Source organism: Macaca fascicularis, chromosome 14 (genome assembly GCF_037993035.2).
Source record: "Macaca fascicularis isolate 582-1 chromosome 14, T2T-MFA8v1.1".
Lineage (NCBI taxonomy): Eukaryota > Metazoa > Chordata > Mammalia > Primates > Cercopithecidae > Macaca > Macaca fascicularis.
The window spans coordinates 99,979,036-99,994,161 of NC_088388.1; the positions used below are offsets into that span (position 1 = coordinate 99,979,036).

Sequence of the window (15,126 nt, forward strand, 5' to 3'; positions counted from 1 at the left end):
GGCATCATTCTTGTGCTGTTTTTGGTGAAGAAACAGTTGTGTGTGTTTCCAGCCTATCGTGGACCAATGTGAAAGGCTTTTGATACACTGTATGTGCAACATGATTAAGTGATGCTCATGTGTTGGAGAGCAGGACACACACAAATTTGATTTGATCCAGCAGACTCTGCAAACATTTATTACTGCATGGACTTGATGATAGAGGAACGCCGGTTCAAGAGATCTGGGTTTTAGGATTTTTCTCTCTCATAACTATCTACCTTGGCCAGTCTACTGTTTTCATATCTAAACATGATAAAACTGGTGATCTGCCTAGGTACTCTATAATTAGTGCATAATAAGTAGCTTTTACCCTCCCCCAGTTCATGAAAAATTACCAGTCCTTTGGCTTGTCAGTAGGGTATATAGATTTCATTTAGGACTCTAAAGAAATTTTTATTCTTTTTTTTTAAAATTGTTATGTTTTTTACTCAAGCCTCGAAAAGACTCTAAGGAAATTTTTGAATATTTATTTGAAATGATTTTGTCCAGGTTCGAGAGCCTTCATGTGACAGTACATTGAAAGGAGCTCACATTTCTACCAATAAAATATTTGGCCACTGGAAGAATTTGTTGCCAGTGAGGGAAGTAAACACGCAAGTGATAGAGGAGGTGCCATCCTTGGATTTTGTATTCATTGTGATCTGATTATATTTTGTTTCTTGAATATTTTTCTAGGTGTTACACACTTGCTGAAATCTTTGTGGGCACACAATATTTTATCCTAAACAAAAAACCTTTAGATTAGCTTACAATATTATTTTGTACATAATCTTCAAATATATCATATTCGGTCCTACTTGGTAGTGAGTGCACCCACTGGGTGGAACCATGATTTGCCTACCTATTGTCAAGCTCTTGGACATTTGGGTCAGTCTATAAGCATAGGCCCTTCAATAATTTGGGGGTTACATGGATGGACTAAGCACAGTGTTTTATGCACTTACCTGATGTTGGTATCTTTTGTTCTAAGATGCTTAACTTCTCTGGGTCATTCTAGACCGATGATAAAGCCCTTTGTGGTACTGACCTCTCCTCTGAGTTTTTTTTTTAAATTTCTCGTACTGGCACCACCCACTCTCGTAGGCTGCAGAAGTCAAGGCAATCCATCCTTAGCACCAGTGTCTCTCTGTAGCCTTGGGACAAATCTGTCTATTCTGTCTTCTCGATATCCTTTGATTCCATACCTTCTCTCTATCTCCACTGCCTTCGCCCAGGCGAGACCCTTGCAGTGACCTCCTAACTGTTCCCCCTTTGCCTCCAGGCTTGCACATCATCTAATGCATCTTCTACAGTGCTTCCAGCAGATCCTTCTAAAAGGCTTCTTCGGTTATGCCCCTGTTGTGATGAACCCTTAGCAGTGTCTGAATTGGAGGGTCTCACAGTTCAATTCTCCTTATTAACACTCTCTTTGTTGATATTTTTCCTCCCCCAAGACAATTTCCATCTTGATTTGATCTGTATCTGCCTGTATTATTTTATAGCTTTATTGGGTCTAATTGGCATAAATTAATTGCGCCTGTTTAAGACATTTTTTGATAAATTTTGCCATATGCATGCACCTGTGAAGCCATCACTACACTACAACATAATGAACACATTCATCACCTTCAGAAATTCTCTCTTGCCTCATTATAATCTCTTCCTCCTGTCTTTTCCCACCTATCATCTTCCCCTATTCCCTTTGCCAAGGGATCTAAAGAAAAAGGAATATATTTATATGCTTTTGGAATTACTTTTATATGAGGAGCAAATACCCAAAGCCCCTTCTCACTTGGGATCTTTGAAAGTGTTTACATTAAAAACAATCTAACCAGTTTACTAAGATGTATCGATTGTGCACTTGCTATCACTGGGTAGATAAGTTCTTGTGGGGGACAAAAATGAGATAAATACTTGACTTCAAGTTTTTATTCTGTAGTTGAAAGCATAAGACACACTTACACAATTAGCAGCCAGTGATCAATGTCAAATAAATATCAAAGCCATAAATTGAGTGATAAATGGAGATGGATGTGATGGGGTAGGCTTAACTCACTGTTTAGACAGAGTTCCACTCTACCCGAATATGGGGTGTTTATGTTATCCACCTCAAGGCATGCATTAAATCACATTCTGCTAGACTTCAGTGAAACCGAAAGAGCCAGGGGTTCCAGAGTAAGAGCCATATTGAAATTCTGTGCCTGTGCTGACCTGTGACTTGTGCCAATAGTTTTCTGAGCTCAGTCTCTCTTCATTTATAAAAGAGGAATTTAAACCCCTGTCATAATATTGCAAGAATTAGAGATATCATATGTAAAATGTCTCTATTCTTGGTAGTGTCAATAATAATAATACTGTGCTTACTGTGGGCTCTTACTATTCTTTGCAATTTATATTTGTCTCATTTAATTCTTTTTTTTTTTGAGACGGAGTCTCGCTCTGTCGCCCAGACTAGAGTGCAGTGGTGTAATCTCGGCTCACTGCAAGCTCCGCCTCCTGGGTTCACACGATTCTCCTGCCTCAGCCTCCTGAGTAGCTGGGACTACAGGCACCCACCACCGTGCCTGGCTAATTTTTTGTATTTTTAGTAGAGACAGGGTTTCACCATGGTCTCGATCTCCTGACCTTGTGATCCACCCGCCTCGGCCTTCCAAAGTGCTGGGATTATAGGCATAAGCCACCATGCCTGGCCTGTCTCATTTAATTCTTAAAACAGCTTGAAAATATCATTTCTCTAAAAAGAACAACTTCAGTCACATGCCCTATTGATGAAAGTACTGCCATCTCTCGGTCGCAGGCTGTTTTCTTAAAATGTTCTTTATAATGTCTGGTATAAAGGTTCTTAGATAAAATATGGGCACTAAGAAGGTATTCGATGAATGTTCATTCCCCTTCCACACTGCAAATATTCATCTTAGCAACTTAAATGATTACTGGGTGAGATAATTAAACAGCTTTTATTTTGCAACTTTAGAGCTGTAATCAATTTTTATTTTCCCAGACACTTTTGGGGACTTTAGAATTGCCTGTCTAAGAGCATCTGCCCTGGCCTAGTGCCAATCAGCTTTAAAGAAAGCAGCATGTGTTTGCAGCAAACTCGAGGATTAAATGCAGGAGGTTCTGAACTTAAGATGGAGGCAGGAAAAAGGGTCTTTGGTTTAAAATGTCATCAGAGCATTGCAGCATTTCTATTTTAAAATTATAGCTAATATTGCTTCATATATTACTACCTACATAATGAAGTCACTACATATGAGAATATCTATCCAGTCACTTTCCACTAATTAGCTCTTAAGTCTTTAGGTATTTTACATCACATGTAACAGAATTATCAACAAGTATTATTAAGTATTATAGTGTGAAATGGTCCCCAAACGGAATTGAAGTTAATTGTAATAGTCTTTTGTGATGATAAAGTGTATGACTGCACCCTGCAATTTTAAAATCTGGAGTGGCTTAAGTATTAAACTTGATACCAAGGGCATTATTATTAAAGAAAAAAATTAAATGGCTCATGAAACACTTTTCTCAAGAGGTACGTTTTAATATTTCAATTTCTTTCTTTTAAACATGGTTCTGAAATGAAGCCAGCAAAAACATGTGCATAGTAGCTGCTAGAAAAATTCAGGTGTTAAGCAAGATGGGTCCCTGGTTGGAGATGCTATTAATACATAGAAAACAAGCACCATTTTCAATGCACTCAGCCCACTATGGTGCTTGGGTACAGGATACTTGGCTTCCCTATGAAGGTCTTCCACCGTGGTCTTTGAACTAACATTGAACTAACAATGCATTCTACTCTCTGGTAAATTCCCTAAGGAGGGGAATACTGGACAATAACATGGGTGCTATGGGAAAGGGTTACATGGTATTTTGGGGGGGAAAAGAAAGTGAACATTACACATACAAGTTCCTTCTCATATAGATAGTGGAAATTATTTTCATTTTAAAGAGTAATTTGAATTTGTTTTTTCCAGATTAGGAGTAAGAGGAAATAACTCTAAGGTCAGTAAAGTCTTAGAACTTAGTAAAGTCTTAGATGCGTGATTCATTCCTTTATTCATTATTCATTTGTCAATATTGACTGACAACTGTATGTCTGGCTCTGTTGTAAGGATTAACAATTCATATCCTAGTCAGCAGAACATCACATGTTCCTGCTCACATAGATTCTTAAAATCTTGTGGCAGAGACACACAATAAATGGTCTAAATTAGTGAAACAAATCATATTTCAGACAGTGATAATGGCTAAGAAATGAAAGCAAGAAAGAGATAAATATCAAGGTGAGGGTGTTTAGATCTTAGATATCTCCCCAGGAAAGGCCGTATTATGAAAGCTACATTTAGGAAAAGGCCTGAAGGGAGGTAACAGTGCAAGTCATGCAGGTATCTAAAGGAAAAGTAGTCCAGGCCTGGGAAACAGCAACTGCAAATGCCCTTGGGTAGGAATGCCTCCATTGTGTTCAAAGACCAGCAAGCGGGGCAGTGTAGCTGGAACTGAGTGCACAAGGCAGAAAGCAGTGGGATGTGAGATGGGGAAAAGAATGAGAGGCCACTCACTTTGGAACCTTGTGGATAATAGGCTCTTTGATTTTTATCGGGAGTAAGATGGGAAGGCACTAGAGGGTTCCGAACGCAGGAGCGAAGTGACCTGGCTACATTTTTAACAATATATATCTGACAGTTACGAGAGTAAAGAATACAGGTAGAAGTAAGGAGACCATTTTTAACAATTCAGACTCTTATTCCTCATTCTTCCTGCCTCTATGGGGTACAAGTATACGACTTTTACAGGTGGGATAACTGAAGTTCAGATCCAAAGTAACTTACAAGTCTTACAAAGTCGGTGTCAGAGCTACAAGTAAAGCCACATTGTCTGATTCTAAGACTCTCTATCCTATACTGCTGTCTCTCTGTTCTTTCTCATGCACAGTAAATGTTACAAACTAGCATGGTATATGGAGATACTCAGTTGTGTATCATAGCACTGGAGAATGTGCAAAGTTTGATACAAATCATTTATTAACAAAATCTGAAAACATGTTTTGTTTCCTTACATTAGGTCCGCTTGGTTTTACATGGATTAAACATTATTGTACATATGATAAGGGAAGTAAAACATTTACAATGAGTGTTTCAGAAATGAAATCCAGTGGGAAAATGGTGAGTTAGTTTTGTTTTTTGTTTGCTTTTTAAACTGTTTGTTATTTAAGTAATGGAATTAAAAGAAAAAAAAATCGCATTTGTTTCTCTAGTTAACATGTACCCATTTACAAAAAAAAAAAGAAAGTCAAATGTTTTCTCTCATTTTTATGAGCCGAATGACTTGAAAAGAGTAGCCAGGGTCTTCTTTTAACTTGGCCATGACATATTTATAAGCAGTCGAGTTAAATGTAGTGATCCTTCAGTAGATTACAGAGGTATCATCTTACATTTCCGGCAGCAGAGTTATTTGTCTATGCTGTTGGTTGGCTAGCAGCCCAGGGAGGGACTGTCAATGGCTGGAGCAGGCTCAGGGATTCTGTATCTTTCCCCTGGGTAGCCTCTGTGGGAGGCTGCATTTGCCCCTGCATGCCTTGTCCCCTTCCACACTGCATACTGTTTACCAAAATGCTGGCTAACAAGGTTTCTCAGAAGAAACCAATAGATGCTCATTTACCCCAAAAGTAAATTGGTCACTGAATGAATGTCTCACATGGGTAGTGCACAATATAGAATACAGTGTACTTTGTTTGAGGAAATGCTGCAGAGAGCTTTATTGTCTGTGGCATATAATCTTCTTGTGATTTAGAGTATGGATATGGCAAATGATTGAACTTGTGAATTAATTAGGTCACAATCTAAGTACCCTAAAGCTGGGAGTTACACTGAAGATAATTAGTCCAGCCTTATTTTAACAGATTAGGAAATGAAGTTAGTAGAAAGTAAGTGCCTCGCCCAGATAATTAGTGGTATAGATCATGGCAGAGGTAAATGTTGATCTAACTTAGACACATACTCAAATACATCAGTTGAAACTTATTGTACTTGGGCATTCATCAGAGTCTAATAATTCAAACAGAAAGGCATAAAATAAAGGAGAACATACCAGAGAAAAAGAAACCTTAGTTGCTACCATCCCAGGAAGTTATTAAGTGCCACAACACACCTAGTTTCTACTCTAATAGTTACTACTGTAAATCCAACATATGTGACAGTGAGTTAATAATGTAAGTAGACCAAGCCAAAGTTCCATTAATAAATTGACGACGTGCACAACCAAACATAGAATTAACCACACATTAGGTAAATGTTCCCCTTCAAATAGACTGGCATCTCAGTTACAGAAGAGAATTCCTATGAATGTGGCCTATGTTGGATCTTGTCCAGAGAGTCAGTTTTAGTAGCAGTGGGTTACCAGCAAAACAATCACATGGTATTAGGTTGGTGCAAAAGTAATTGCATTTTTTCCCATTACTTTTAATGGGAAAACTGTAATTACTTTTGCACCAACCTGATATATATGATAGCAATAGCATTATGTCATGTATATACTGGAACTATATTATTTCAGTAGCTCTCTTGTAAACCTGAGCTAGTTATCATTTAAGGCTCTGATACAAAGACACACACATGATACTAATCTCTTTGCAATCCAGGGAGTTTTGATTAAGAGCAACAAATGTTGTATCCTAACAAGCACTCTATATATCCAATTGTGGTGTTAAGTGACTGTGTAACTTCATACCTTTTCTAAATCTAAGTATTGAGGGAATGTACATTATAGTATAATTTAACATTGTAAGTAAATATGTTGAAGGGTACTGGACAGGCATGTTACATAATTCTTTTAAATAAAACATGCACATGCCATTAATTAACAAATGGTTTTATGTATTATGATCGGACAGCTAACATTAGGAATCAAAAAAAGACAGGGTGTGATTGTGACCTTTATACATAACCTATACTGTTAAACATTTTAATGTGGCAACTTGAGCTCATGTATTTAATATATTTCAGTTCACCTTGTCCGCGTGTTAACACTATGATACTCTTCTTGTTTCAGAATGGTCTTGTTACTAGCTCACCGGAAATGTTTAAATTAAAATCTTGTATCCGACGAAAGACAGATTCAATTGACAAACGATTCTGCTTTGACATAGAAGTAGTTGAAAGGTTTGAGCTTTTCTTTTCACTTTATTTTTTTCATAAGCTAAACTGTGTCTTTCTGTATTTAAATATAAGCATGAAACAGCATTCAAGTGTTTTTTAGTCTTTTAAAAAACAGTATACATGTTTATTTCATTCTTTCATGTTGTTATTGCATAATGCTTTTGAAAAAGCAAATCCAATCCAGGATGCTGGAAAACAGTAGCATCACTCAAAGCAGAATCAGAAAAATCAATATAAATGACTGTATTGTAGGGGCCTCGTGGTCCTCGTCACCATGAAGGAATCCAATGGCATATTTCATGGCTCCAGGATCAGCCTTTTGGTGGGCTTTTGCAGCTTGGTGGCCTTGCTTCCAAGGAATAAGATGCAGGTGGGAATACCGTAAGCTTCTTTCAGCCAACTAAGTTGAATGCCTCCAGGATGCCTACTGTGTGCAAAACACTGTTCTGGGTATTCTTAGCCCAAAGTAATGGAAGAGATATAAATGTCATAAATCTGAGTTTATGATTTAAATTTACAATAAGAAGGGGTATGCTTCCTGCTCTCTGCTCTGTAATCCATGATCTGTCTTTCTTCTCCTGCATTACTACCACAATATTCTGAATACACTAGCTTATCGTGTGTATCCATGTATACACTTTGTATACGATGACTTACTATATATGCTCATAAACCATAGCCTATAGCTACAGGCATAACTCAGAGATATTGCAGGTTAGATTCCAAACCACTGTAATAAAACAAATATAATAAACTGAGTCACAGAAATTTCTGAGTTTCTCAGTGCTTATAAAAGTTATGTTTATGCTACAGTGCAGTCCATTAAGTGTGCAATAGCATTATGTATAAAAAATATGCATCCCTTAATTTTAAAGTATTTTAAGTAATGTGAATGGTCATCTGAGTCTTTAGTGAGTAGTAATCTTTTTGCTGGCAAAGGATCTTGCCTCAATGTTGGTAGCTGCTAACTGATCAGCATGGTGGTTACTGAAGGATGGGGTGGCTATGGCCATTTTCTTAAAATGAGACAGCAGTAAAGTTTGCCACATCAATTGACTCTTCATTTCAACAAAGATTTCTCTGCACCATGCAATGCTGTTTGATAACATTTTACTCAGTAGGGCATCTTTCAAAATTGGAGTCAGTCCTCTCAAACCCTGCCTTACTGCATTGTCAGCTAAGTTTATGTGATATGCTAAATCCTTTGTTGTCATTTCAACAATGTTTATAGCATCTTCACCAGGAGAAGATTCCATCTCAAGAAACCACTTTCTTTGCCCATCCGTAAGAAGCAACTAGTCCTTTCAAGTTTTGTTATGAGATTGCAGCAATAAAGTCACATATTCTAGAAGGCTCCACTTCTAATTCTAGCTTTTTTGCTATTTTCACTACATCTGCAGTAACTTCTTCCACTGAAGTCTTGTACCCCTCCACCTCATCCCTGAGAGTCGGAATCAATTTTTTTCAAACTGCTGTTAATGTGGATATTTTGGCTTCCTCCCATGAGGGACGAATGTTCTTGATGGCATCTAAAATAATGAATCCTTTCAAGAAGGTTTTCAGTGTACTTTACCCAGATCCATCAGAGGAATCACTACTCATGGCCGTGAAAGCCTAATGAAATATATTTCTTAAATAATAATAACTCAGAAGTCTAACTTATTCCTTGATCCATGTGCTACAGAACACATGTTGTGTCAGCAGGCATGAATATATTATTCTCCATGTAAATCTCTATCAGAACTCTTGGGTGACTAGTTGTATTGTCAATGGGCAGTAATATTTAAATATTTAAATATGCCTCTTTAAGCAGTAGGTCTCAACAGTGGCTTAAAATATTCATTAAACCTTGCTGTAAACAGATGTGCTGTCATTCAGCCTTTATTGTTCCATTTGTAGAGCACAGGTAGAGTAGATTTAGCATAATTTTTAAGAACCCTAGGATTTGCGGAATGATATATGAGCATTGGCTCTGACTTAAGTCACCAGTTATGTTAACTCTAACAAGAGTCAGCCTGTTCTTTGAAGCCTTGAGGTCAGATAGTGACTTCTTTCTATCTGTGAAAGTCCTAAATGAGGGCATCTTCCAACAGAAGGCTATTTCATCTACATTGAAAATCTGTTGTTTACTGTAGCCACCTTCATCCATGATTCTAGCTAGATCTTCTGTATAATTTGCTGCAGCTTCTACGTCAGCACTTGCTGCTTCATCTTATACTTTTATATTATGCAAATGGCTTCCTTCCTCAAACATCATGAAGTATGCTAGCTTCATACTTTTTTTCTGCAGCTTATTCATCTCTCTCAGCCTTCATAAAATTGAAGACAGTTAGGGCCTTGCTGTGGATAAGGCATTGGCTTAAGAGAATGTTATGAGATTATTGATTGGACTAATTTTAATATTGTTGTATCTCAGGGAATAGGAGGACTAAGGAGAGGGAGAGAGATGAAGAAATGGCCAGTAAGTGGAGCAGTGGTACACACAACTTTTATTGACTGTTTGCCATCTTATGCCATGGTTAATGGCACCCCAAAACAATGACAATAGTAATACCAAAGATCACTGTTCATATATCACATGCTAGATATAATAACAGTGAAAAATTCCAAATATTGCGAGAATCACCAAAATGTGGTACAGAGACATGATGTGACCAAATGCTTTTGGAAAAATGGTGCTGATAGACATGCACAACATAGAGTTGACACAAACAAACCATCAATTTGTTAAATAGCAGTATCTGCAAAGCTCAATCAAGCAAAGAGAAATACATCAAGGTATGCCTGTATCTAGTATGGCAATGACCCTATTCCTAGGCTGCTTTAAACTATGTTGACTCCTTTGCCCTGTGTTCTTATGATTTTTAAGATCCACTTATTAAGTTTCCCCTTATTTCTCAAAATATCTTTTGGGATTTTGACTGGAGTTGCAGTGAAGTTTTCAATGGGTGCAGAATAAACCTCTTTTTGAATATTTTACATATCTTTTTTCAAATTTACTTTTGGGTACCTTCTTTTTATTGTTATTTTGAATAGGATTCTTTTTTATGAGTTGAATTTTGTTTTCCTAAATGGTTAAGATTACTGCATAGAGAGGCTGTTAGTTTATTTATATATCAATCTCTTATCTGACCTACTTGCTGAACTCTTTTTTAGTTTTAATAGTTTTGTGTAGAGACTTCTGGATTTTCTATGTAGACAAATACCAACATGTTAGTGCTTTCTCTTAACATATTCCAGTTATATAACCTTGGAGCACTTTATTAAACTCTGTAATTAGGTTTTTTCGTCTGTAAATTAAGGATAATAAGTACCCACCTCAAAGGATTGTTTTCAGGATTAAATGAGAGAATTAAGGAAACATAACACAGTGCCTGTCACATAGTAAATATCCAACAAATACTGATTTTCAGTAATTTATTGTTGGTATTACTACACTGGCTTAAATTCTCCAACATCAGATTATCTTGATATATATTCAGGATTCTCATGATCTGTGTTCTCATTTGCAGAAGAGATGTAGGTTATTATTTGTCGTTCCAGGTTTTTAATTATAAAATATTTATAATAAAATTTTCATCTCAATGTTCCTCTTCACAGATCCCTCAATTTTCTGTTTAAGTAAATTCCTTTTTTATATTTTATATCTTTTCCTCCGTATGCTAGTTTACTCCCTTCCTCCCCCTACTTTTTGTTTCTTTCTTTAAGTATATCCTCAAGTAACTATTTCAGAATGACTGCATGCAAGAGAATTATTTTTAAATGAATTCATTTCAGTATTGTCATCATGGTATAGAGAAATGCTTTGGTTTTAGTGTCTTTTTAAACATTACCTAGTTATGGTATGAGGCTTTCCACATTGTTACATATTCATTGTAATTGTTTTTAGTGACTAGACTGCACCACATCAGGGTCGAGTTCTCATATTGTGGAATTCATAGATGGCTTTGAAGAATGTGACTTTCTCATCCTCTTTGATCATTTCAAGGGAAATAGTTTCAAACTAGTCTCCTTCAGACTTTCCTATACCAAAAACACTTAATGGTTTTACCACCTGTGATCATTAGAATTAAAAACATTTTTTTGCATGCCCAGTGATTTTTCTGAAAGTATTATACTTCAATCTTTTTCTTTTTAAAGAAAGTTCCTATGTTTTTCTCCTCTCTCTTCATTTCTCTTTTTTTCTTCAAATTTCATCTTTTTAGCTTACTGAGGATTTTAAAAGTAATAAATGTGTAAATATATAAAATATTTGTTTTTAATAGGCATGGGATCATCACGTTACAGGCCTTCTCAGAAGCTAATAGGAAACTCTGGCTTGAAGCCATGGATGGCAAGGAACCGGTAAGACTATGATACATTCTATAATTTAGGTTTTATTGTCCTAATAATTATAATGTATGGAAATGCTTTTCATAATATACAATGTTTTGCCTGTAGTATAACTGAAAATGTTAAAAAACAAAATCAGGGGAGTAGAGACTTTTACTGCTTTCCTAGTCTCACTCATGGCACATAACTCTACCTTTCTGACTTACTTTATAAGGGGGCTTTTGGGACTAATTTAAAACCCTAAAATTACTTCTTAAAAAATTACTTACACTCATCACCTTGGGTGCACCCATTAGGTTATCTTATTCCGTTAATAATTATCTCATGCCCCATCTTTGCAAGGCCTGTACTAGGCATGTGATTAGAGTGATGAACAAGGTTCAGGGTAAGAACTGATTCTCTCATCAAAACCATTTTAAAAGAGTATAGCTTAATAAAACTGCCTGTGGCTTGACATTTTCACTTGCATGCATATCCCCATTTTTAGTGGTTATTTTGAAATTAGTATGATAGTCTACTTACAAAAAATAGGAAGGCTTACATAAAAAGGAGGCTGAATCATTCATCACCGTCTGTTTTCTTAAAGAACACTGTTACTAGATCAGTAGAGGGTGAACACACAGAGGAAATAAGAGTCCCCATCCTGTCACCTGTTACTAGATCAGTAGAGGGTGAGCACAGAGAGGAAATAAGAGTCCCCATCCTGTCACCTGTTACTAGATCAGTAGAGGGTGAGCACAGAGAGGAAATAAGAGTCCCCATCCTGTCACCTGTTACTAGATCAGTAGAGGGTGAGCACAGAGAGGAAATAAGAGTCCCCATCCTGTCACTTGAGAAGCATTCTTTAGATGGCAAAGAACCTGTATAGCAACAGTGCCATACAAAGTGTGGTCCTCAGACTTTGAGACCCTCCCTCAAACTGTGTTGCCAGTCCACAGTAAGATCAGTACAGAAATGGTGATTCAGTCTTTAGAAAATCGTGTAGCCACTTAAGTTATTTTAAGCCTGTTAAATTTAATTGAGAAATTGGAACTCTGCATTGATTTTTTTTTATTATTTTCTATTTCAATTTTATTATATTTTACACAAATGTTAATAATAGATTTAAAAGAAAATTCACTCTTTACCAGAAATAGTTGAGAAGCCCTGACTTAGAGCAAATTCGGGGAATAGTTTGTTAACGCAACAATGTACAAGTTAGGATTGTGTACATTTGAGAACATGCTAAGCAGGAAATTGGAAGAAGGAGCAATCAGGCGAAGTCCATTATGACATACTTCCTGAGAACGGTACTTTATGCATCATACTGGGGCAGAGAATAAGATGCATAAATCAGATGGAGGTAGAACCTTGTCCAGGGCAGCACAGTCACGGATGGAAAGGAGTGGGAAGTGAGGGTGGCTGAACCACAGGAAGGAAGTTGGTTGATGGTACACAGATGGTGCTATGGACCCAGCAGTTGTAGGACCTTGAAATCAAGACACTCTTTTTGTGTATTAATGTACAGATATCACCTTGCTAATCTTTCGTGCTGGGTCATTAACTGGAAGTAACTGGTGGACATCCTTTGTTTTTTAGATTTATACTCTGCCTGCCATTATAAGCAAGAAAGAAGAAAGTAAGTCATGTTAATAGTTATTTAAAATTTTATCATGTAGTCATTTTTAACACAGAAGCATTATATGATTGTAAGTATTCTGGGAAAATAGTATAACGCCATTGATCTCATGGTACAGCAAATTTGAAATTTTTATTTAAAATGTTTCTCAATATACCATAAACTACTGGTATTATAGTAACAAAAGTTAATTTTTATTTCTTTGGTGTTTATTTACTTATTTACATGGCTTGCTTTATCTCTGATAGAGATTTGAGAAAGTTGATATTTAGCTCAATTATTTATATATTATATATATTATATTATATATATTATTATATATTATATATATGATGTAATTATATTTTATTATGTATAATTATGTTAATAAATATATGATATATAGTATATAATTATATATAAATAATCAAGCTGAATTATATAATTATATATAAATACTATATTTATATATCTATATCAATATAAATATATAAGACAGCAGAGAGCTCCTTTGTCTTATTTTCTCTGCTCCAGTTTTCTTACAGGTTTAAGACTGAAGACATAAACAATTCTTGCTGGTTTTAGTGGATAGTAACTAAGAATGTAAAATATAAGGACCTTGTCATTACACATGGTATATGTAGGAAAATATGTTTTTACTATATTATTACTAAATCATTAGTTTGTAGCCGTTCTTTATAAACACAGTTTATATGTTTTTCATCATGTTCTGAATCCTCTTTAATTACCTGCCAACCTCTTGCTACCTTTTTTCTGTGGTTAGTTTAGGGTATTTCCAGAAGTACTTTACATAGTCATTTTATTTGATATTTAAAATTAATTTGTGTATTTGTTGCTAGGGTTATTTTGTATAACTTTCAGAGCAATTCCAAGTTTCATGTAATGCAATGGATTTTGTCTTATGACTTCTAAATTTATTTTTCAAACAAACTCAGTAACCCTGACATTTACTTTTCTTATTTATTTTATTCTTATTTTTTAATACAGATGAGGTCTCATTTTGTTGTCCAGGCTGGTCTCTAACTATTGGCCTCAAGTAACCCTCCCACCTTGTTCTCCCAAAGTGCTGGGATTACAGGCATGAGCCACTGCGCCTGACCAACCCTGACATTTAGATTGCTATGGAAATATAAGTTAGAATGAAATAAATAAAAACTAGGAAAGCACTCATTTGAAAGTTATAAATATTGAATGTATAAAAAGCCTATTATTTTATCTGAATTAAATGCTTTCTAGTGATTAACTTCAGAAATTATCAAAAGAAAATGCATGATGTAAAAGATCTTTCAATAATAATTTAAATAACTTATAATTTTAAAATTATTTTTAACTAATACTTTAAAAAATTGTTTCCAGTTTTTATTTTCACATTTACTTCCTTACTGGAATCAAGGAAAGTAATTAGTATAAAATCCTTTATTGCCAACTTTTGTCTAATCACAGATGCATTAACCAAATGGTAAGAGTTGTGTATGTACTAAATGTTCATACTTAATAATTACCTAAAAGGTAATCTGTTGTATACATTGCATTTGAGAAGAATGTGAAATGTGTTTTCTAACATTAGTTTGATTGTTGATATCCACTATAAGATTAATCCTTTCCCATTCAAATTACCCAAGGACAAATCCTTAATGGAAAACAATTGCACCTATATACAGTATTGAGTAGGGCTTCTGAATGGTGGCGTAGTCAAGTTGATCAGAATATACTGATGCTTAATTAAATGCACCACCAAAACTAATGTACTTATGATGGAGAGGGAGTCTGCATCTTCATGCAGTACAGGATCATTCTTCTGGAAATAGGTATCCTGCAGTATCAGCCACCGGAAACATCACTGTGCCTTCAATTATAGTTATAAAATGGTGCACGTTTCAGAAAAGTAGCAGTCCTAGAGTGCATGTGTTTATATCATTTCTCGCACTCTGGCTTTTTGTATGGCGTATTAGTTTCCTACCCAGTCCTCTGAGCTCCTTGTGACAGAACCCGTCTCTT

The 15,126-nt window shown here is 35.7% G+C and overlaps 1 protein-coding gene across 7 annotated transcripts in view; it reads left to right on the forward strand.

Moving 5' to 3' along the window:
• Positions 1-15,126, forward strand: part of ARHGAP42 (Rho GTPase activating protein 42) — a 311,494-nt gene that overhangs the window by 252,810 nt on the left and 43,558 nt on the right. For all 7 annotated transcript variants that reach the window (XM_005579430.5, XM_045371128.3, XM_065528915.2 and 4 more), the window contains 4 exons: positions 5,086-5,186; positions 7,072-7,181; positions 11,444-11,522; positions 13,089-13,128. In XM_005579430.5, the coding sequence (XP_005579487.1) occupies positions 5,086-5,186; positions 7,072-7,181; positions 11,444-11,522; positions 13,089-13,128 (330 nt within the window). The remainder of the gene's footprint in view (positions 1-5,085; positions 5,187-7,071; positions 7,182-11,443; positions 11,523-13,088; positions 13,129-15,126) is intronic.